At 55.9% G+C, this 20,704-nt stretch overlaps 1 protein-coding gene across 3 annotated transcripts in view; it reads left to right on the top strand.

Moving 5' to 3' along the window:
- SDC3 (syndecan 3) overlaps positions 1-19,390 on the top strand; it is a 44,562-nt gene extending 25,172 nt beyond the window's left edge. The window contains exons 2-6 of one of the 3 annotated variants that reach the window (XR_004981523.2): positions 8,591-8,708; positions 9,258-9,910; positions 11,458-11,728; positions 12,653-13,053; positions 13,158-19,390. Coding sequence is in view for 1 of the 3 variants with exons in the window: in XM_036396896.2 (XP_036252789.1) it covers positions 8,591-8,708; positions 9,258-9,910; positions 11,458-11,728; positions 12,653-12,819 (1,209 nt within the window). In the remaining 2 variants the exon portion in view is untranslated. Of the gene's footprint in view, positions 1-8,590; positions 8,709-9,257; positions 9,911-11,457; positions 11,729-12,652 lie in introns of all 3 variants that reach the window. The other 2 variants (XR_008508787.1, XM_036396896.2) reach the window with 2 other exon arrangements.
- Positions 19,391-20,704: the final 1,314 nt, after the last annotated feature.

The raw sequence follows: 20,704 nt of genomic DNA, 5'->3' as shown, positions 1-20,704 counted from the left end.
CACCCCTGGAATGGGACAGGAGCCGCTCCCTGTTCCTGGATCATTTGCAGCTTTTTGCAGGCAGGTAAACTGAGGCATGCAGTGATTTCTTCTTTCCCCCTGGGCACGTGTGCTCTCCCTCAGTGCTCTGAATTTCAAAAATTTCAATTAAAAAACCCCATGAAAACCCATTTTTCTTGGCCAAACTCCCTCTCCTTGGGTAGGGAGCACAGGAGTGGATCCCCTCGGCTCCTGGAGGAGCTGGAAGGCAAACAGGGAATGAGGGAATCCCTAAATGGAACCAGAACCACCCTGAAGCATCAGGGTTTAACAGGCAGTGCCCATCCCTGTGCCAAGCACTCCGAGAAGGAAATAAATGGACAGACATAAAGAAATTCCTATTTTGGAGCTCTTTGGGAAGCTGAGGGAGCTCTGGAATGAGCCTTGGTGGAGGTGAGAAAAGCCCAGGACAGTTGTGCACGTTAAGCTGCAATAGGATTATGGAGCAGAGCAAATTAAAACAATTCCCTAATGAGGAGGAGGGGAATTCCAGCTGGGATGGAGGCTGGGAGAGCCGGGAAGGAAGGAATGGAGGGAACAGGGGCAGGGATGGATGGAACAGGGGCAGGAATGGAATGGAATGGCATGGAATGGAATGGAATGGAATGGAATGGAATGGAATGGAATGGAATGGAATGGAATGGAATGGAATGGAACGGAATGGAATGGAACAGGGGCAGGAATAGATGGAACTGAGCAGGAATGGATGGAACAGGGGCCGGAAAGGATGGAGAAGCAGGAATGGATGGAGAAGAGGCAGGAATGGATGGAAAAGGGGCAGAGATGGATGGAATGGGGCAGGAATGGATGGAACAAGGAATGGAATGGATGGAGCTGGGGCAGGAATGGATGGAGCTGGGGCAGGAAAGGATGGAACAGGGGGAGGGATGGATAGAACAGGAGCAGGCATGGAGGAGGGGCAGGAATATAGGGCAGGAATGGATGGAACAGGGGCAGGAATGGGACAGGAATGGATGGAGAAGAGGCAGGAATGGATGGAGCTGGGCAGGAATGGGTGGAGCTGGTTTTCCCTGAGGGATGATGAAACTCGGGAGCATCCATGTCCATTTTTGGGATGTGCCTGGCTCCTTTCATTGGCAGTGGAGAATCCATACAAATCTGGGATAATTGCAGCTCCTCCATCAACATTAATGATTATTTTCCTTGTAGAAAATGAGTGGCCAATTAAATCCAAATGTGCTGGGCTTTGGGGAGCTCTTAATTGGGGTTTTAATTAATCTGAGGAACAATGAAGGGACACAAAACAAGGGGCTGGTGCTGGCTGAGCCCATGTCACATCTTGGGAGTGGAATCTCCACTGGGATGGGCACCCACACTGCTTTTCCAACATCCTGCATCCCAAATTCCAGCCCATCCTCCTGGGCTCTGCCTTGGGGATCTCCATCCCAAGCAGCTCTGGTGGTCCCCAATCCCGTGGTGGTCCCCAATCCCGTGGTGGTCCCCAATCCCATGGTGGTCTTTTCCCAGGTTCCCGCCCAGAGCAGCTTTCCAACAGGTTTATTTTTAGCTTCCAGCCTTGGATCAGGGAGTGGAAATTCAGCGATGTTTTGGAGTGGGAAAAGAATCGTGGAGTTTTTTAAACTTCAGGAACGATGTTTTCATTCCAGCTTTTTGTGGAGCTTGTATTATTCCAGCTGTTTATAGTATCCCTAAATTGCTTGCTAGGATGAGTTATTGAGGTTTTCAGTATAAAACACCAGAAAAGGACTTTTGAGGGCTGATTAATTGAAAATATCCCATAGAAAATATTCAAAGAATCAACATTTGCCCCGTGATATATTCTCAGTGTAGAAGCATTTTCCTGGAGAAAGAATCTTCCTGCTCCTGACTGATTCCTGCCCTGGCTGTGCCATTCCAAGCTTTCCAAAGTCCTCAGATCTGTCATTTCCCTGGGAAGAACAGCCTGGGGTGCTGCTGATCCATTGGCTCCGTCCTGGCAGGGCCAATCTCCTTCCACCTTGTCCTGTCCCAGTGCCCCCATGGCACTCAGAGCTGCTGGAATGGGATTTGGGCTTCCCAGAGCTCCTCTGGATTTGGGATTCCCGGGGCTCTTTTATATCTGGGCTTCCCAGATCTTCTCTGGATTTGGGATTCCCAAAGCTTCTCCAGGTTTGGGGTTCCCACAGTTTCTCTGGATTTGGGATTCCCAAAGCTTCTCCAGGTTTGGGATTCCCAAAGCTTCTCCAGGTTTGGGATTCCCAGAGCTTCTCTGGATTTGGGATTCCCAGAGTTTCTCTGGATTTGGGATTTCCAGAGCTTCTCCAGGTTTGGGCTTCCCAGAGCTGTGTCTGGATCTGGGATTCCTAGACTTCTATGGATTGGGGATTCCCAGAGCTTCTCTGGGGCTGGAATCCAAACAAGCACAGAGATTTTGGGTTTTTGGTTTTGCTGTTCATTTTGGAAGTGGGATGGGCAGGAATGGGATACAGGGATGAGAACCTGGACATGGCACCAAGGGATGGGGATCTGTGGGATGGGAAATGGATCCTCATGGGATGGGAAATGGATCCTTGTGTCACCTGCACAGCCCTGTCCTGTTCTCCAGGTGCTTTCACCCTTATTCCATCTTCCTTTCCCCTCTTTCCCCTTTGGGATGTGGACCTGGCTGCTCCCCTCTTCCTGCCTTGGCCCCAACACACATCCCAGATATTCCAGAGGCTGCTGGATGGACACAGGGATTCCTATCATGGAATAAAATCCCTTCCATCCCCAGCTCTCCCTTCCAGGTCTTCTCACAGCAGGAGCCTCCTCATCTCCAACCACTGGTGGTCCCAGGGGCTGTGGGATGGGTCGGCTCCTCAGGATGCCCAGGCTGGACCTGGACTGGGCTCCTTGGAATTCCATGTTTTCCTGGGATTCACCACTCTGGAGCTGCTTGTGGATGCTGCCAGGGAACCTGGCCAGGAAGGGACTTGGCCACCTGGACTTGTCCCCTCAGCCAGAGCTCCAGGCACAACCCAAACCTGGCTCCCAGCTCCTCAGGAACATTCCAGAGCCAGATCCTGATTTCCTTTCTGATTCCCTCAAGGAAGGAACTCCTGAGGTTCTGCCTGCAGCCGGGAGGGCTGGCAACACCCCTGGGTTGGGGTGTCCCTGTCACCTCCCACCTGCAGCAGATCCCTCCCAGTCAGGGCTGCGGGAGCTGGGGCTGCTGCTCCCACCTTCCCCAGAATCCACGGAATTAAATCAGGATTCTCCCCGTTGGGAGAGCTCCCCCAGGAGCTGGAGGTGCCTCCTCTCCCCCTGCTCCCCCCTTACCCCACCCCATGACCCCATTTCATGCCCCCACGCGGGAAGGAGCCTCCATCCCTGGGTCGGGCTGCTGGACACCACCCATGGCTCCGGCGGGATGCGTCGCCATGGAGGAGGCGTTGCCATGGCGACCGTTGCCGTGGCGATGGCGAGTGGCACAGCAGGGCCCGAGAGCATCCCAGGGAGGTTCCCGGCCTCTCCCGGTGCTTGGAGATGGATTGATTGCCCAGGTTTCCCTCCCCCCGAGGCCAAACACTCGGCTCTGAGAGCTTTTACCATGGCAGCTGCTTTGGGATCTGTTTTGGGGCAGGTTTAGGGAGTTTAAATCCCATGCAGTGGAAAAGCCCTAAATAATAAAACAGCCTGCCCAGGGAAGGAGGGATGTACAGGGAATTTAGGAAGCTCCAAACCAGGTGCTCCCTGTCCCCTGGGATGTGTTCATAGATGAAGAGGTGTCTGTAGGAACATCCTTGTGCCACACATGGAGGGGACAGGAGCCTTCTGTGCTGTGGTTTCCACCTCTTTTAAGCCCCCAAATCCTCTGTTTCTGCAAAAGCCCTTCCATGGAGTGGAAAATGCCCTAAATGATAAAATTCCCTGACCCTCCCTGCCTGGGGAAGAAGGGATGTACAAGGAATTTAAGAAACTCCAAACCAGGCGCTCACTGTCCTCCAGGACGTGTCAGAGCTGCAGAGGGTTCTGCAGGACCATCTTGGTACCCTGAAGGTGACAGGAGGGTCCCTTCTGTGCTCTGCATTTTTTAAGCCCCCAAATCCTCTGGAGATCTGCCCCTGGAGGGGCTGAGTGAGACCCTTTAGCCCAGATTTACATTTCTCACCTGTAAAATGGTGTCACCAGGCTGCCAAGGGGAGAGGAGAGGGAGGGGTGACACTGTCCATGTGGGGTGGTGGCACAGACAATGGAGAGGGGCTGCAGCCTCCCTGTCCCCCTGCTCAGCTCAGATGCTGCCAGGCCAAGGGCTCCGAGCCCTCCCTGGCTTCCCAAGGCTCTGTGTGGGGTTTGGGTGGGGTTTGTGCTGCTGGGGAATGCTGTGAGCCTGTCCCTTGTCCCTTGGCTGCCGCTCCCTGCCAGCCCAGCCAAGCATGGAAGGGGGCAGGGAGTGTCTGGGTGGGAATCATCACCTGCCTATCCCCCCTTTCAGGTGGAAAAGGATCCTCTGGGATGGGGTGGGGATGTGTTTCTTATCCTGGCTCGATGTAGTGCCCATGTTAGTGCTGAGATCCGAGCCCTTTGTGTCTGGCGTGTATTTGGGGTCATTCAGAGCACAATGAGGGAGCTTTCAGTGAAACGTGACTTTCTGGCCCTGCCCTGGAGTCTGCTCTTCATCAGGGCTTGTTTTTATAGCAGCAGAGCTGTGACCTTTGGGGACCCTGGGGGAGCGGGAACGGGGCCGTTGTTTGGGGTCTGGGCGATGCCAGAGCCGGGTCCTGGCCCCCAGTGACGGCTCACGGGACACAGGGATGTGACAGGAGCAGTTCCCTGGCTGCAGGACAGTCCTGGGCACAGCCAGCTCCTCCCTGGGCGCACAGAAACCTTCCCATTCCTTGTCCAGAAGTGATGCATCCCCCCAGGACAGCCTTATCCCCCCACCTCCAGCAGCTCTGCCGTGATCCCAATCCCGGGTTTAATTTCCCTAATGAGGCAGCGCTGAGCTGGGGAAGGAACCCCTGCCAAGAGCTGTCAGCTGGGCAGTTGGGATTGCAGGGATGGAGCTGCTGGCCCTTGGCTGGAGCTGGCTAATAAATGGCATCCTGGTGCCACCAGGGCAGGGGGTGACACGGGGAGCACAGCCAGGGCCAGCAGCGCACTGGGATTTCCTCCCTGGCCCAAGGAAATCTCTGCCTGGCCCGGCTTTGGGTTGAGCACCTGAGAGGGCTGCTGGGGGCACCTGGAATGCTGTGAGCCTGTCCCTTGTCCCAGCCATGGCAGGGGACTGATAGAGATGGGGACATGGCTGGTGTGGCACCCCCAGCCCTCGGCTGGCATGGGATCCATGCCCTGGAGAAGGTTTTTTCTCTGGAGCAGCAACTCCATCCCTTCCTGCCACAGGGTGGGGACAGTCCCTGCCACCATCCCAGGGAATAAGGGGCTGCAGGATGGATCTGGCACATCCAAGGGTCCCTCCAGCCGTGGTCTGACCCCATGGAGCACCCTGGGGCAGGGATAAAGTCTGGAGGAAGTTTCTCTTTTGGGACAAATCCAGGCAGCTGAGGCTTGGCTTGGGGGCTGAGATGGATTGGGAATGGGAGCTGGGATGGATTGGGAATGGGGGCTGAGATGGATTAGGAATGGGGGCTGGGAAGGATTGGGAGGGGGCTGTGATGGACTGGGAATGGGGCCTGTGATGGATTAGGAATGGGGGCTGTGATGGATGGGGAGGCAGCCCCAGGTCGGGAGGTGGGAGCTGCTGTCCTGAGTGATTTGTGGTTTCCTGGGCTGGCAAACTCTGCCTTCCCTTCCCTCCATCCTGGTCAGACAGGGGGAGCAGCCTCTTGTTACCAGGAGGAGAAGCCCCTCGTCCCTGGAGGAGCAGCCCCTTATTCCTGGGGGAAGCAGCCCCAGGGGCAGCCCCTTGTTCCCAAGGGGAGCAGCCCCTCATTCCCAGGGGAGCAGCCCCAGGAGCAGCCCCTCATTCCCGGGAAGGGGGAGCCAGGCACAGCCCAGGGCACACAGAACACTAACGATCCCAGCAGCACTAAATCCAAATAAACCCCGACTGCTCCCAAGATTTATGGCATGAGCCTGACCTCAAACTGTCGGGGTTGCAGCTGGGAGGGGGTTACGTCAGCACCTTGGGAATGGAGTGGGGAGGGGGCTTCTTCAGGAGCAACATCCCAGTGTCCCAAATGTCCCTGTGCACCAGAACACCTGGAGATTGTTCCCAAGTCTTTAGGCCTTTGTGGAGCTTGGCTGGGGCTGTGCTGCTGGTGGGGTCCACCCGGGTCTGGTCCTGCCTGTGGGGCTGCTGTGGGGTTTGTGCTGGTCCTGGCTGGGGCTTGTTCAGGTTTAGGGTAAGGTGGGTGGATGGATGGATGGATGGATGGATGGATGGATGGATGGATGGATGGATGGATGGATGGATGGGGAATGGGTGGATGGATGGATGGATGGATGGATGGATGGATGGATGGATGGATGGATGGATGATGGATGAATGGATGGATGGATGATGGATGGATGATGGATGATGGATGGATGGATGGATGATGGATGGATGGATGATGGATGATGGATGGATGGATGGATGATGGATGGATGGATGGATGATGGATGGGGAATGGATGGATGGATGGATGGATGGATGGATGGATGGATGGATGGATGGATGGATGGATGGATGATGGATGGATGGATGGATGGATGGATGGATGGATGGATGGATGGGGAATGGATGGATGGATGGATGGATGGATGGATGGATGGATGGATGGATGGATGATGGATGGATGGATGGATGGATGGATGGATGGATGGATGGATGGATGGATGATGGATGGATGGATGGATGGATGGATGATGGATGAATGGATGGATGGATGATGGATGGATGATGGATGGATGGATGGATGGATGGATGGATGGATGGATGGATGGATGGATGATGGATGGATGGATGATGGATGATGGATGGATGATGGATGATGGATGGATGGATGGATGGATGGATGGATGGATGGATGGATGGATGGATGATGGATGGATGGATGGGGAATGGATGGATGGATGATGGATGGATGGATGGATGGATGATGGATGGATGGATGGGGAATGGATGGATGGATGGATGGATGGATGGATGGATGGATGGATGGATGGAGGGATAGGTGGATGCATGGATGCACAGATGGCTGTTGGACAGATGGGAATTGCTGAGCCAAGCTGGGATTTTTGTTTCCATTTCCTGCTCCAAGCCCAGAGCCAAGAGTCTGGAACAGCCTCATCTGGTTCCAATTTCAGGAGGAACAAAGGGAGCAGGGCCATGTGGCTCCCATCAGGGAGAGGCTTTGCGGGTCATGCAGGGAAAATCCCACCCTCGGGAATGGGGATGGGCTGGGGAGCGCCAGGCTCTCCTCATTTCTTGGGCAGCCTTGATCCTTCTGGGGTAAAAACATCAAAAGACAAATGAGAGGGATTCCCAGTGTTTCTTCCTGCACCCTCAATCCTTGGCATTTTTCCATGCTTTCCCATCAGTTCTGGTGACCTGTCTCATATTTTTGGGCTGTGCAATTCCCAAATCCCTGAGGATTTGTTCTGCTGGATCACAAATTCCAGTGAGCTGCTGGTGAGAGGGTGTTGGAATCCAGGATGGCACAGCTGGGGGGCAAAGGCTGAATATTCCCAGAGGTTTGGGAAGCACATGGGGTGCTGGGGACTGGCAGGACACATCCAGTGGCTGCTGGGGAGAGCTGGAACAGATCCAGCCAGACACAGCTCAGACCCTTAAAATCTCAACTCCCTCTGCCCTTCCTGAGCTGCTGGATTCTCCCTCCTGGTGGGAGAAGGGATGTTTGGGGACAAAACGCGAGTCAGGTCCCAAATTTCTCTGTCTGACTGTTCAAGCTCCAAGCTACAGCGAAAACAAAGAAACCTCGAGCTGTTTTCGGGAGGTAAAATGCTCCGAGAGAGACAGGGACCCTTCAAGGCCTTGATTTGAAACTGAAGCTCGAACCTGGCTCGTTACATCTTGAAACATACGATGCGATCTCGCAGATCAAAGCCGCCTTGTTTGCCTTGTAATGAGGTGTCAAAGCGTTTCCGTGCAACGCCGACAGGAGACACTTTGATCTGCAAAACAAGATGTTTAAGAGCGCTGCTAGCGAGGGCTCCCCGTGTTTTCGCAGCTCTGGGAGGCAGGGGAATATTTGAAGTCTGGTGTTGTTTCCTCTGGAGGCTTCCCAAGCTGTGGCAGCTGATGAGGTGTTGCTGTCACACCGGAGCCAGGACTCACAGGGAAATCATCGAGCCTGAACAGCAGCCAGCTGGAGAACCAAGCCAAGCATTTTTCTTACAGCTTCCAAAATGAATTGCTGGGTTTCCCCCTAAAAAAGGCCTTTTTGTCCATGGGAAATGCTGGAGTCAGTGTGAGCTCACTCTGAGTTGTTTTGGGGGAAAACGCTGCAATTCGGGGTGGTTCAGCTGGAGGCTGTTTGTGCTGCTGCTGCCTTGTTCTGGCTTGTCCCATGCCCCCTCCCATGGGGGGTGGCTGGCGTGTCACCTGGGTGGGGCTGGAGCCACTCACGTGTCCCTCTGGTCACAGGCTCAGCGCTGGCGCAATGAGAACTACGAGCGGCCCGTGGACCTGGAGGGCTCCGGGGACGACGACCCCTTTGGAGAGGATGAGCTGGACGACATCTACTCCGGCTCTGGCTCGGGCTGTGAGTAACTGGGAATGCTCCCTGGATGCCTGGGGGGTTCCTGGGATTCCTGGGAAGGGTTCTTGGCCAGCTTGGTCCCTGGATGGTTGGGGAGTTCCCAGGAAGGAACTGGCTGTGGGAATGAGGAGTTCCTGAGAAGGTCCTTGTCTGGCTGTGGAGTTGGGGAGTTCCTGGGAAGGTCCTTGGCCAGCTGTGGGGTTGGGGGGCTCTGGAGAAGGGTGTCTGGCTGACTGTGAGGTTGGAAGGCTGGAGTGGGGATGTGAGGGAGGGAATTGCCCTTTATCCATCACTGGAGTTGTCCTGTGAGACAAAAGCAATAGGAGCTGTCCCGAAAGTTGGGCTCCAGTGCCTCCATGTCCCAGTTCAGCCTCTGGCCCTACTGGGCAGGACTGGCCCCTCCACAGACCCCAAAAAGGGCTTTGGCCACCACACGGGCACAGCCCTTGGTTTCTGCTGAGCCTGGAACCATCCGTGCTCTCGGATTTTGGGGGTGATGCCAGGGAATTGCATCAGCAGCAGCTTCACTCCTCCCTCTTGTCCCCGTTTCAGATTTCGAGCCGGAGCCGGGGCTGGACACGGCCGTGAGCCTGACCACGGACACGCTGGTGACCCTGCCCACCACGGCGGCCGCGCTGCCCGTCACCGCTGCCCAGCCCGTGGCTACGCCCCTGGAGCCGTTCCCCACCCCCCAGGACACCACCCCCGGGCAGGCCACCAGCGCCTTCCTCATCCCCAGGACCACAGAAGCACCGGTGGTGCCCAGCTGGAAAGCCACCACCACCACCAGCAGCACCACGGCCAGCGAGCTCCCAACCGCCACGGCCACCACCACCACCACCACCATGGCCACCACCACCACCACCACGGCCACCACCACCACCACCACCACCACCACGGAGGCCACCACCACCACAAGCAGCACCACCGTGGCCACAGCCAAGCCCACCACCATCCGGAGGTTCCTGCCCCCCTTGGCCACCAAGGCAGCCACCACCCGGGCCACCACCCTGGAGACCCCCACCACGCCCGTCCCCGAAACCAGCACGCCAACAGAGGTGGCCACGTCGCGCCTTGTCCCCACCAGCACGGCCAAGCCCAGGGCCCTGCCAAAGCCCAGCACCTCGAGGACTGCAGAGCTTCCCGAGAAAAGCACGGCTTTGCCACCCATGGCCACCACGCTGCTGCCCACAGAGTCCTCCCAGGTAGGAGGCCAGAGCCCTTCTCACCTGCTCGGGGCTCCTGGGCTCCCTGGAAGCCAAGTGGTGGCCACGGGAGGCCTTTGGTGTCCGTCCATCCTTGGCACTTGCTCTGAGGGAGGTGGAGGCAGGCTGGGCTCTTCCAGAGCTGAAGGAGGTGAAGGGGGAGCTCAGCCCGGGCAGGGGTTCAGGCTCCTGGGGCACCCGGGATGTGCCACCCACCCCTGTGACCCCGCTCTGCCCTCTGCAGAGCGGCTTCCCCAGGCAGGAGGGCAGCGGTGCCACATCCCACGGGGACACGGCGACTGTCCTCGGGCTTTGGTGTCATGTCCCAGCTCCCGCCCCTCGCCGGGAGTCCCAAACTCTCCTCAATTACCGCTTGATGGTGCATTTCCAGCCCATCGGGTGTCCTGAGCAGGAATTTCAGCTCCATCTCGCATTCAGAGCCCCTCAGGGGCCCTTTGCAGCCGCTTTGACTGAAAGGTGGAGTGATTTGTCTAAACTACTCACTCTTTTCCGCCTGCAAATGCGTGCTCGGAGCGCTCGGGGCTCTCGCTGACCTTCAATTAATCCCTGTCACAAACGCGGCCGCTCGCTTGTGGGAAGCGCTGAGCCGTGCTCTGGCCCCGGGGCAGCGGGACATGGAGAGGGCTCCCACCCCCGCCCCAGACGGCTCCCGGCTCGTCCCGAACCCTGGCTCGTCCCGGATCCTGCTCTGTGCCCGAGGCAGGCGGGACGGAGCCGTTCGCCCCAGCAGGGAGGGGTCCGGGGGAGGTTTGGCTCGGGGATGCTCCAGTTTGGTGGATGCCGAGGGACATGGGGGAAGGTCCGGGGATTTGGTCCCGAGGGATGTGCAGGAGGCAGTGAATGGATCAGGGGTGGGATGGAGGGGGTGGCATGGATCAATCATATTCCCAGGCAACCCTTGAGGCCGGGACCTCCTCCTTGCCAAGGGAATCGGGCAGGGACAGCAGGGAGCTGGGCTGGGTGACAGCCCTGTGGCCCGGGTGACAGCCCTGTGGCCTGGGTGACAGGGGCCCATCCTCCTCTCCCGCCCTGTGCAGCAGGAGGGGGGGAAAGGAAGGGGGAAGGGACCCCTGGAGCTCATCCAGCAGCATCCAATCCTTCCTCTTGCCGTGCTGGTGTGGCATGGAGGTTGTGTCACCTCCTGTTAGGAGTGAGTCACCTTCCAGCGGTGACATCCAACCTGTGCTCTGGGGACAGAGCCCAGCACAGGGTCTGGGATGGGATATTGGGGAGAAATCCTTCCCTGTAAGGGTGCAGGGTCTGGAATGGGGTCTCTTTAGCAGAAACTACAGGGAACAGGTCCTGGGATGGGGACAGAGAATGGCCCAGCTCAGCCATGGTGGCCTCAGCCATTTGGTGACCAAGTCATGGGGTTGCGTTGTCACTGCGGTACAGCTGCAGTGACACAGGGAAGGGACACCCCAATGTCATCCCCATGTCCCCCACCCTGTCCTTGGTCTGATGATGTCCTCCTGGCGGACACCCTTGGGTCCTTCTCCCCTGCTCCATCTTGTCCTTTCTCCCAGATGGAGCCAGGGGAGGTGACAGCAGCCCCCGACAAGGAGCCAGAGGTGCCGGCCAGCAGCGGCCCCAGCGGGGACTTCGAGATCCGGGAGGAGGAGGAGACAACTCGTCCCGACCTCGGGAATGAGGTGGTGGCTGTGGTGACACCACCAGCAGGGCCAGGGCCTGGCAGGAAAGTGGAGACAGGGCTGATGGACAACACGATAGACTCGGGCAACTCGGCTGCTCAGCTGCCCCAGAAAAACATCCTGGAGAGGAAAGAGGTGTTGATAGGTGAGATATGGGACTGGGGGTTTGGAGGTGACACTGAGGACCAGAGGGGTGGCACTGATGGCCGTGGATGGCAGTGACAACCAGGGGTGGCATTTATAGCCGGGAGGGGTCACTGGTGACTGGAGATGACCCTGAGAGGCAGTGGTGGCGCTGATGGTCAGAGAGGTGGCACTGATGGATGGGGGGGGTTGCACTGACAGCCGTGGGTGGCACTGATGGCCATGGGTGGCACTGACAGCTGGGGTGGCACTGACAGCTGTGGGTGACATTGACAGCCGTGGGTGGCATTGATGGTCACAGGTGGCACTGACAGCCGTGGGTGGCATTGATGGCCGTGGGTGGCACTGACAGCTGTGGGTGGCACTGATGGTCACAGATGGCACTGATTGCCATGGGTGGCACTGATGGCTGTGGGTGGCACTGACAGCTGGGGTGGCACTGATGGCCATGGGTGGCACTGACGGCTGTGGGTGGCACTGATGGCCATGGGTGGCACTGATTGCTATGGGTGGCACTGACAGCTGGGGTGGCACTGATGGCCATGGGTGGCACTGACAGTCATGGGTGGCACTGATGGCCGCGGGTGGCACTGATTGCCTTGGGTGGCACTGACAGCCGCGGGTGGCACTGACAGTCATGGGTGGCACTGATGGCTGCGGGTGGCACTGATTGCCATGGGTGGCACTGACAGTCATGGGTGGCACTGATTGCCTTGGGTGGCACTGACAGCCGTGGGTGGCACTGACAGCCGTGGGTGGCACTGACAGCCGTGGGTGGCACTGATTGCCTTGGGTGGCACTGACAGTCATGGGTGGCACTGATGGCCGCGGGTGGCACTGATTGCCTTGGGTGGCACTGACAGCCGTGGGTGGCACTGACAGCCGTGGGTGGCACTGACAGCCGTGTCCCTGTGCGTTGTTGCAGCGGTGATCGTGGGTGGCGTGGTGGGCGCCCTTTTCGCCGCCTTCCTGGTGATGCTGCTCATCTACCGCATGAAGAAGAAGGACGAGGGCAGCTACACCCTGGAGGAGCCCAAGCAGGCCAACGTCACCTACCAGAAGCCCGACAAGCAGGAGGAGTTCTACGCGTAGACGGAGAGCCCGGAGTGCCTCACGCTTCCTCCCTCCCTCCCTGCTCCAAACCCTCCCCCTCCTCTCCTCCATCCAGTCTCTCTCTCTCCCCTCCCTCCTCTCTCTCTTTTTTTGGGATCAGACTGTGAATTTTTAAAAGCAAAACCCACAGCGGCTGAAGGAGGAAACGCATCCTTGGCATGGGGGGCACGGGGTGCCCGGAACAGCACTGCGGTCACACCGAGCACTGCCAAGGTGACACTGAGCACTGCCAAGGTGACACCGAGCATTGCTGTGGTCACGCTGAGCAGCACCACGGTCACGCCGAGCACCCCAAGGTGACACCGAGCACTGCCAAGGTGACACCGAGCATTGCTGTGGTCACACTGAGCAGCACCACGGTCATGCCGAGCACCCCAAGGTGACACCGAGCACCGCTGAGGTGACACCGAGCACTGCTGGGGTCACACTGAGTGTGCCCAGGTCACACCGAGCAGTGCCAAGGTGACACCAAGCAGCACCACGGTCACACTGAGCAGCGCTGAGGTGACACCAAGCACCCCAAGGTGACACCGAGCAGTCACATGGAGTGTGCCCAGGTCACGTTGAGCAGTGCCCATGTCACATCAAGCAGTGCTGCCATCACACCAAGTGGCACCGAGGTGACACCAAGCAGTGCTGCGGTCACACCAAACTCTGCCAAGGTCACACCAAGCAGCACCGAGGTGACACCGAGCGTGCCACGGTCACACTGAGCACCCTGAGGTGACACTGAGCAGTGCCGTGGTCACACCGAGCAGCACTGAGGTCACACTGAGCTCCACCAAGGTCACACCAAGCAGTGCTGAGGTGACACTGAACGCACCCAGGTCACACTGAGCAGCGCTGCGGTCACACTGAGAAGCGCTGTGGTCACAACGAGCACCCTGAGGTGACACCGAGCACCCTGAGGTGACGCTGAGTGCGCCGCGGTCACAGCGAGCACCGCCTGGGTGACACCGAGCACCGCTGGCCTTTCTGCTGGCGGGAGGGACGGGACATGGAGCCGATGCCAAGGAGCCGATGCCAGGGCAGCCGTGCCCGGGAATGCCCTGGAGAGCACGGGATGGGCTGCCCACAGTGCCTGGAGCTCAACTGGACTTTTCCCACCACCACCACCACGAACTCTGGGATTCAGACACCTCCTGCCAGCCCTGGGGTGCAGGGGGTTTGCTTTGGATTTATTGCCCTTTTTTTTCTGTCCATAAAGGAAGGAGATTTCCTTCCTTCTGTCTCGTCTTTATTTTTTGGTTTTCCTTTGGAATGGGGTTGGTCGCTCTGCAGGAATCTCCTTCTGCTGGAAGAGAGAACGTGACTCTCCAATGCTCCTGGAACCTTGGGAAAAGCACAAGGGGCTGGAATACCTGGGATTTGCTCCTGGAGTGGGGAGAAAAGGAAATAAATACAAACCCTGGGAATTATCCCTTGGATCAACATTCTGGAGAGCTTGTGGAGCTGCACTGGGGCATCCCAGGCTGCTGCCATCCAATCACCCCTGCAATCTCTTGGATCCACATCTGGCTGAGGGGTTTGGCCAGGAAAGGACTTGGCTTGTGCTGGGTTTTCACTGTGACCACTAAAGCTCGGCTTTGCTGGACAGTCCTTTGGGAGGAGCTGGGACTGGAGAAGCTGAATCCTGTGCCTGGCTCTTCCAGAGGGGATAACAGAGCCCTGCAGAGCATGGGATGCAGCCTAAGAGAGGAAATCCAAGCAGGGACCATCCCTGTCCCCTCAAGGTTCCCCCGAGGTGAGGAAGGGGAGGCAGAACCACGGCTCAGCCCCAGGGCTGGCTGGTTGGATCATTGGAAAGATCCCCAAATTGAGGGAAACACCCAGGATTGATGGTTTTCTTTTGTTTTTTGATTCCCCAGGATTGATGGTTTCCCTTCACTGGTGTTTAAATCCCAGCACAACCCACAGGGCTGGAGAGAACCCAACCCTGGTGCCCCCCAGGTGTCCCCTCCGAGGCTGCCCACGGTGCAGATTAATTAATTAAGATATTTCAATTAAGGTGGTTCAATGAGGTGGCTCTTAATTAGCTGGAGCCCTGTTTGTGGGGTTTTGTTGTTACAATGGTCATGATCTTGATGGGGTCCCATGGAGACTTTTGATTTGCTCTTGGAACAATTTAAATGGGAAAATCTGGGGAAAAAATCGTTGCTTTGTGAATTAACAGAGTCAGGGACACTTTGGCCCCTGAGAGGGTTGGGGGATTTAGGGTTTCATGGCCCTGGTGGGGGTTACAGGACGGAAGAGCTTCATTGTGGAAGGGATTTGAGGCCAGAAGAATATTCTGAATATATATAAATACATATCTCCACTCCTGTACACCCACAGTAACACAGGTGTGGAAGGAAATGAAATCCCTGGAATCTCTCAGTGCACTGGGATGCTTGGGTGGGATTTTGAGTTGGGAAGTTGGGAGCTTTGGGCTGCTTTTCCCTGGGATACAACCCAAAATGACGACCTGGCTTTACTTCGGGGTAGGGAACAGAGCCCCACACGTGGGTCAGCTCTAAATCCTCATTTTTGAGCTGTCAGCCTCGAAATCCTCGTGGTTTGGGTTCTTGGAGCTTGGAGAAGGCCCTGTTGGACGTTTGGGGTGGTGGTGCTGGGAGTGACCATTTCTGTGTCCATCCCAGAGGGAGGATGAGGATGAGGATGAGGATGAGGATAAGGATGAAGGATGAGGATGCTCCAAAGGAGGGAACACACTCAGAAGGAGCCTGGTGCCAACCCAGAGCCACTTTGTGCTGCTCCAGGGGAAGTTTGGACTCCCGGATTTGATGATTTGAGGATTTTGGCCCTGTTGGGATCACATAAAGGGGAGTGGCACAAGTCAAGGTCACCAAGGTCACCCAAAATCCCCATCTTTTGGGAAAACCTGGATTTAATCTTTGGAGCTTGCTTAAAAAAAAAAATAAAAATCCCTCCCAGCTTAATCTTTTTAATGCTGCTTTTCAGAGATGCCTCCTTAATCTTCTTCATTCCATTTTTTCCTCCTATTTAATAGTTTGAAGTTCCATAATACAATTTTTTTACTCACTCAAGCTTAACCTCGTCCCTCTCAGCTGGTGTTAGGTTGTAATCCCGGCACTTAAATCCATCACAGCTTCGGGAGTGAGGGAAGCTGGAGGTGGGAGGGTGAGAGGAGCCTGGGCAGGGCTTCTGCAGTAATTAAAATATGAGATAAACACAACAAAAAAAGGTGAAAGCAACTAAACTGCTAATCAGAAGTGATGAAACAATTCATTATCTCCTGCTTCCACACTTTTGTTCTCCGCCAGGAGAGGGATGTGAGCTCCAGGAGAGTTTTTTGTTTTGGAGCCAACTTTTCGTGGTTGTGCGGTGATGTCGCAGCCTCTGGTGTCACCTCAGCTCCATGGGGGCTGTTGGAGTCGATGTCTGAAGGGAACAAAAAAGCCTTGTTCTGGGGAATGTGAGCCTGTGCCTCCCTCCAAGGAGCTGGGATGGAGCTGAATATGGGCAGGAATTTTTGGGGAAGTCCATCTCCCCAAAAAATCCTGGATAAAGCCATTTCTCCATGAGCAGAGCCACAGGGAGGGATAGAACCCCGAGGGCTGGTGCCCTCCTGCAGCCACTCCTGCTCCGGGGCTTTCCAGGGATTCCTGGTGGGAACAGAGATGGGGAAGAGGAGAGGAGGCTCCACACAGGAGGAGCCATCCCCAGAGCCGATTTTTGGGAAAATGAACTCGAGTGGAAACGTCTGCAGCATCTTCCCTTCCCAAAGCTGAGTCTGGCACCCTCCCCTGCCCAAATTCCCATCCCTCACACTGATCCCAGCCAGGAGCAGCTGGAGCAGTGCCCAGATGTGCTGGTCCTTCCAGCTGTGCTCCCTGAGGGATTTTTCCATGGCTTTTCCACTTCTTTTCTGCCTGTTTCTGTGTGTGTGTGATGTGCTGGAGCCGCAGGGAGAACCTTGGCTGTTCCAGCTGGATAATTTTAGGAGTTTCTGGAATTGCAGGGTGGTGTGGGCTGCTCTGCCAGCTGTGCCAGCCTTGGGGCTCTCCCTGCTGGAATTGCAGCAGGAGAACGGTGGAGAGTATCCAGCAGAACAGCCAGGAACTCCTAAGCCACATCCAAAGGGAAGGGAAGAGCAGAGAGCCCAAACCGGAGCTGGAATGGGGAGTTTGGGAAGGGCAGGACATGGAAGGGGCCCAGCAGCAGCAGGACCTGGCCCCGGGTGGGTTTTGCAGGGTGGGATTTGTCCCTTTACTCCAAAAATCTCTCTGATCTTGGATCTTTCCATGAAAAGCACCAGGTGCCTGTTGGGATGGAGTTGTCCCTTAGCTCCAAAAACCTCTCTGATTTTGGACATTTCCAGATTGAGCTGTGCTGGGGGGATCCAGCTGCAGGGAAGGGATGGGACAGGGATGGCTCGGGCTGGGTGACTGCCAGGATGGGCTGGGCTGCCTCAAATTCCCCCTCTCCCTCCCCCATTCCCCAACAATCCCTGTCTGGGAGTTCCTTTGCCCCAGCTCCAGCATTCCGAGCTCTCTGTGCTGTGAATCCCCAGCTCAGTTCCTTCCACAGGAACAAACCCACCAGCCAAGAACTGGAATGGATTTTTTAATTCCCTTTTCCTCCCATAACCACCCTTGTCATGACCTTTTCCTTGCTCCAAGGTTTTCTGCCAGGCTCTGAAGTAACTCTGAGCTTTCAATCCAGAAAGGTTTGGTGGGAATGAGCTCCCTGGGGTGCCAGGAGCAGGGCTGGGGGTGTCTGTGTGTGTATATAATGTGTGTATGTAATTAATGTATATGTAGAGATGTATAGATGGGCACGGGGGGCTCTGCTCCTGAGGGGCAAAAGAAGGAGGAAAAAGAGGAAAAGGAGGAGGAAAAGAGGAAAAGGAGGAGAATTTGTCCTCCAGCACCACATGCTGGGCTCTGCAGCCCTTGGCCCCTGTCCCAAGGAATGTGGGATTCAGCCTCATTCCCTGTCCCAAGGGATGCAGGAGTCCCTGCCAAAGGGATGCGGGATTTCCTGTCCCAAGGAATTCGGGATTCAGCCTTGGCCCTGCTCCCAAGGAAGGTGGGATTTCCTCTCCCAAGGAATGTGGGATTCAGCTTTGACCCCTGTCCTAAAGGATTTGGGATTCCCCCTCTTTCCCTGTCCCAAGGGATGTAAGATTCAGACTTGGCCCCACTCCCAAGGGATGCAGGATTCCCTGTCCTAAACGATGCGGGATTCCCACCATTCCCTGTCCCAAGGGATGCAGGATTCCCTGCCCAAGGGATATGGAATTTCCTGTCCCAAGGAATGTGGGATTCAGCCTCAACCCTTGTCCTAAAGGATTTGGGATTCCCCATCATTCCCTGTCCCAAGGGATGCAGGATTCCACCGCTCCCAATTCCTGCTGCTCCTCCCTCCCCTCCTGCCCTTCACATCCCCCTGATCCCAGTCCCAGACCCAATCCCAAACCCAATCCCAGACCCAGTCTCGATCCCAGTCCCAGTCCCAATCCCAGTCCTGGTCTCGGTGGGTTGGGATCTCCCAGGTGGGATCAGGAGCCTTTTATCCCTGCAGGGCCGGAGCAGATCCGGGCTGGGATCCCGGGGTGGATCCAAAGCCCCGCGAGCTCCGGAGCCTCCCCAGTCCTTGTGCCAGCAGCTCCCCCTTCTCTTAGAGGAGCCCCAGAGGGTCTGCAGATCCCAACTTTTTATTTCTCTGTTTATTTCCCACATTATTTTGATTTTTTGGGTAAAAAAACCCCGATTTTTTCACACCCCACACTCCAGCGCTTCTCCCAAGACCTCCAGGGCTCCAGGGGTTTTTCCTGCAGGAATTTCCCCCGTTCAGGGTCTCCCCTGGCCAAAGTCACCCCAGCCCAGCTGACAATCAAACCAGACTCCCGAAAAACAGGAATCCATTGCAGTTTGATAGAAAAACTTTTTAAATTCTCCCCCTTGTCTCTCACAACCACATCTCCAGGATAAACCATCACCCACTGCTCCTTCTGTAAATAAACATCGAACCTTCTTGTATAAATTAAAAATAAAATAATTGTAAAAAATGAAAAAAAAAATTCCATTGATAAACATCCCAAAAATAAAATTAAAAAAATCTCCCTTTCCAGAAGATTGAAGTAATTCCAACTTCACTTTTTTTTGGAGCTGATTTCCAATCCCTATAGGAGAACAAAACAAAGATCTGGAACACTACAAATGTTGGAGCTTTCAATGAATCCGGGAGGGAAAAAAAATGCATGTAAATATTTTTAATAGGAGACATATCTTAAACAGAACTTTTTTTTGTATGTACATAACTCTCCTAGAGTTTAGTACTGAAATGGCTTCATAGTGTCTGTTTCGAAAAGGAAAGGAAAAGAAAATGTTTGTTAATTGTTTTTGTTCTTACTCAATGGCCAAAACTTTAAAAATAATGTCAAAAAAAAAAAAGACTCTAAAAATAATCTTTGCCAATGGATCTAGCACTGTAATGGTACTGTCTATTTTTTTTAATTATTTCTGTGCTGTGCCCATTTATAAAATGAGGAAAAGATAAAAAATAAAGTCATTTAAACATTGTCTGCCCAGGGTCTGGCCTGAGTTCTTGGTGCTGCTCCGGGAGTGGAGGGAGAAGGTTCTGCCTGATCCTGGGCCCACCAGGGTGGGGTTAATGAATGGTTTCCATGGCAACTGCAGTGATGCTTGAGGAGCCTGGAACATTCCAGCACAGCCAGGGATGATCCCAGTACAGCTCAGGGCCATCCCAGCACAGCCCTGGATACTCCCACCGGAGCCCTTGATGATCCCAGCACAGCCTGGACCATCCCAGTGCAGCCTGGAAATGCTGCCCTGGAGAGGAGAAGGCTCAGGGAGAGCTCAGAGCCCTTGCAGGGCCTGAAGGGGCTCCAGGAGAGCTGCAGAGGGACTGGGGCCAAGGATGGAGGGACAGGAGGCAGGGAATGGCTGCCAGTGGCAGAGGGCAGGGCTGGATGGGATCTTGGGAATTGGGAATTGTTCCCTGGCAGGGTGGGCAGGGGCTGGGCTGGAATTGCCAGAGCAGCTGTGGCTGCCCCTGGAGCCCTGGCAGTGCCCAAGGCCAGGCTGGACATTGGGGCTGGCAGCCCCTGGCACAGTGGGAGGTGGCCCTGGGCTGCAATGAGCTGGCATTGAAGATCCCTTCCCACCCAAACCACTCTGGCATTCCCATTCCTCAATCCAGGATAGAAACCAGCAGCAAAAACCATTGCAGCAAATGGAGAAAGGAAAGGAAAGAATGATTTCCTGGATGGTTCCAGGTGCCCCCAGTGCCATTTGCCACAGGGGTTTGTAGCCTGGCCAGGCCTGGTTGGAGAGGTTTGGGCTCTGCCAGGGTGCCCAGAGCAGCTGTGGCTGCCCCTGGAGCCCTGGCAGTGCCCAAGGCCAGGCTGGGCATTGGGGCTGGCAGCACCTGGCACAGTGGGAGGTGGCCCTGCCATGGCAGGGGTGGCACTGGAGGGGATTTCAGGTTCCTTCCAGCCCAAACCATCCCATGGTTCCAAACTCACCTGGCAGGAGGAGCTGCTGGGTGATCCTTGCATCCCACCCCAGAAATCTCTAGGGCTGCTCTTGGCCTCCTAAGGACACCCTGGATGTCTTTATCCAGCTTCTGCCAAGCCAGACCTCCCTGGATCCATCCCTGGAGCAGCAGGCAGGGTTTGGGTGTCCCCACACCACCCTTGGAGCCATCCCCAGCCCCAATGCCAAAGCCCAGGGGGCTCCAAGAAATATTTCCCCAGCCCCAGTGATGTCCTGCTGGCCTGAAATCCAGGGAACATCCTTCTCTTTGGGCTTGGGGAATGGGTTTTTATCACCCTGCTTCCCTCAGGCACCTCTGCTCCAATGCTTCACCCCCTGAG

The sequence above is a fragment of the Molothrus ater genome, chromosome 24 (assembly GCF_012460135.2).
Source record: "Molothrus ater isolate BHLD 08-10-18 breed brown headed cowbird chromosome 24, BPBGC_Mater_1.1, whole genome shotgun sequence".
NCBI lineage: Eukaryota > Metazoa > Chordata > Aves > Passeriformes > Icteridae > Molothrus > Molothrus ater.
This window is presented reverse-complemented; position numbering and strand designations above follow the sequence as displayed.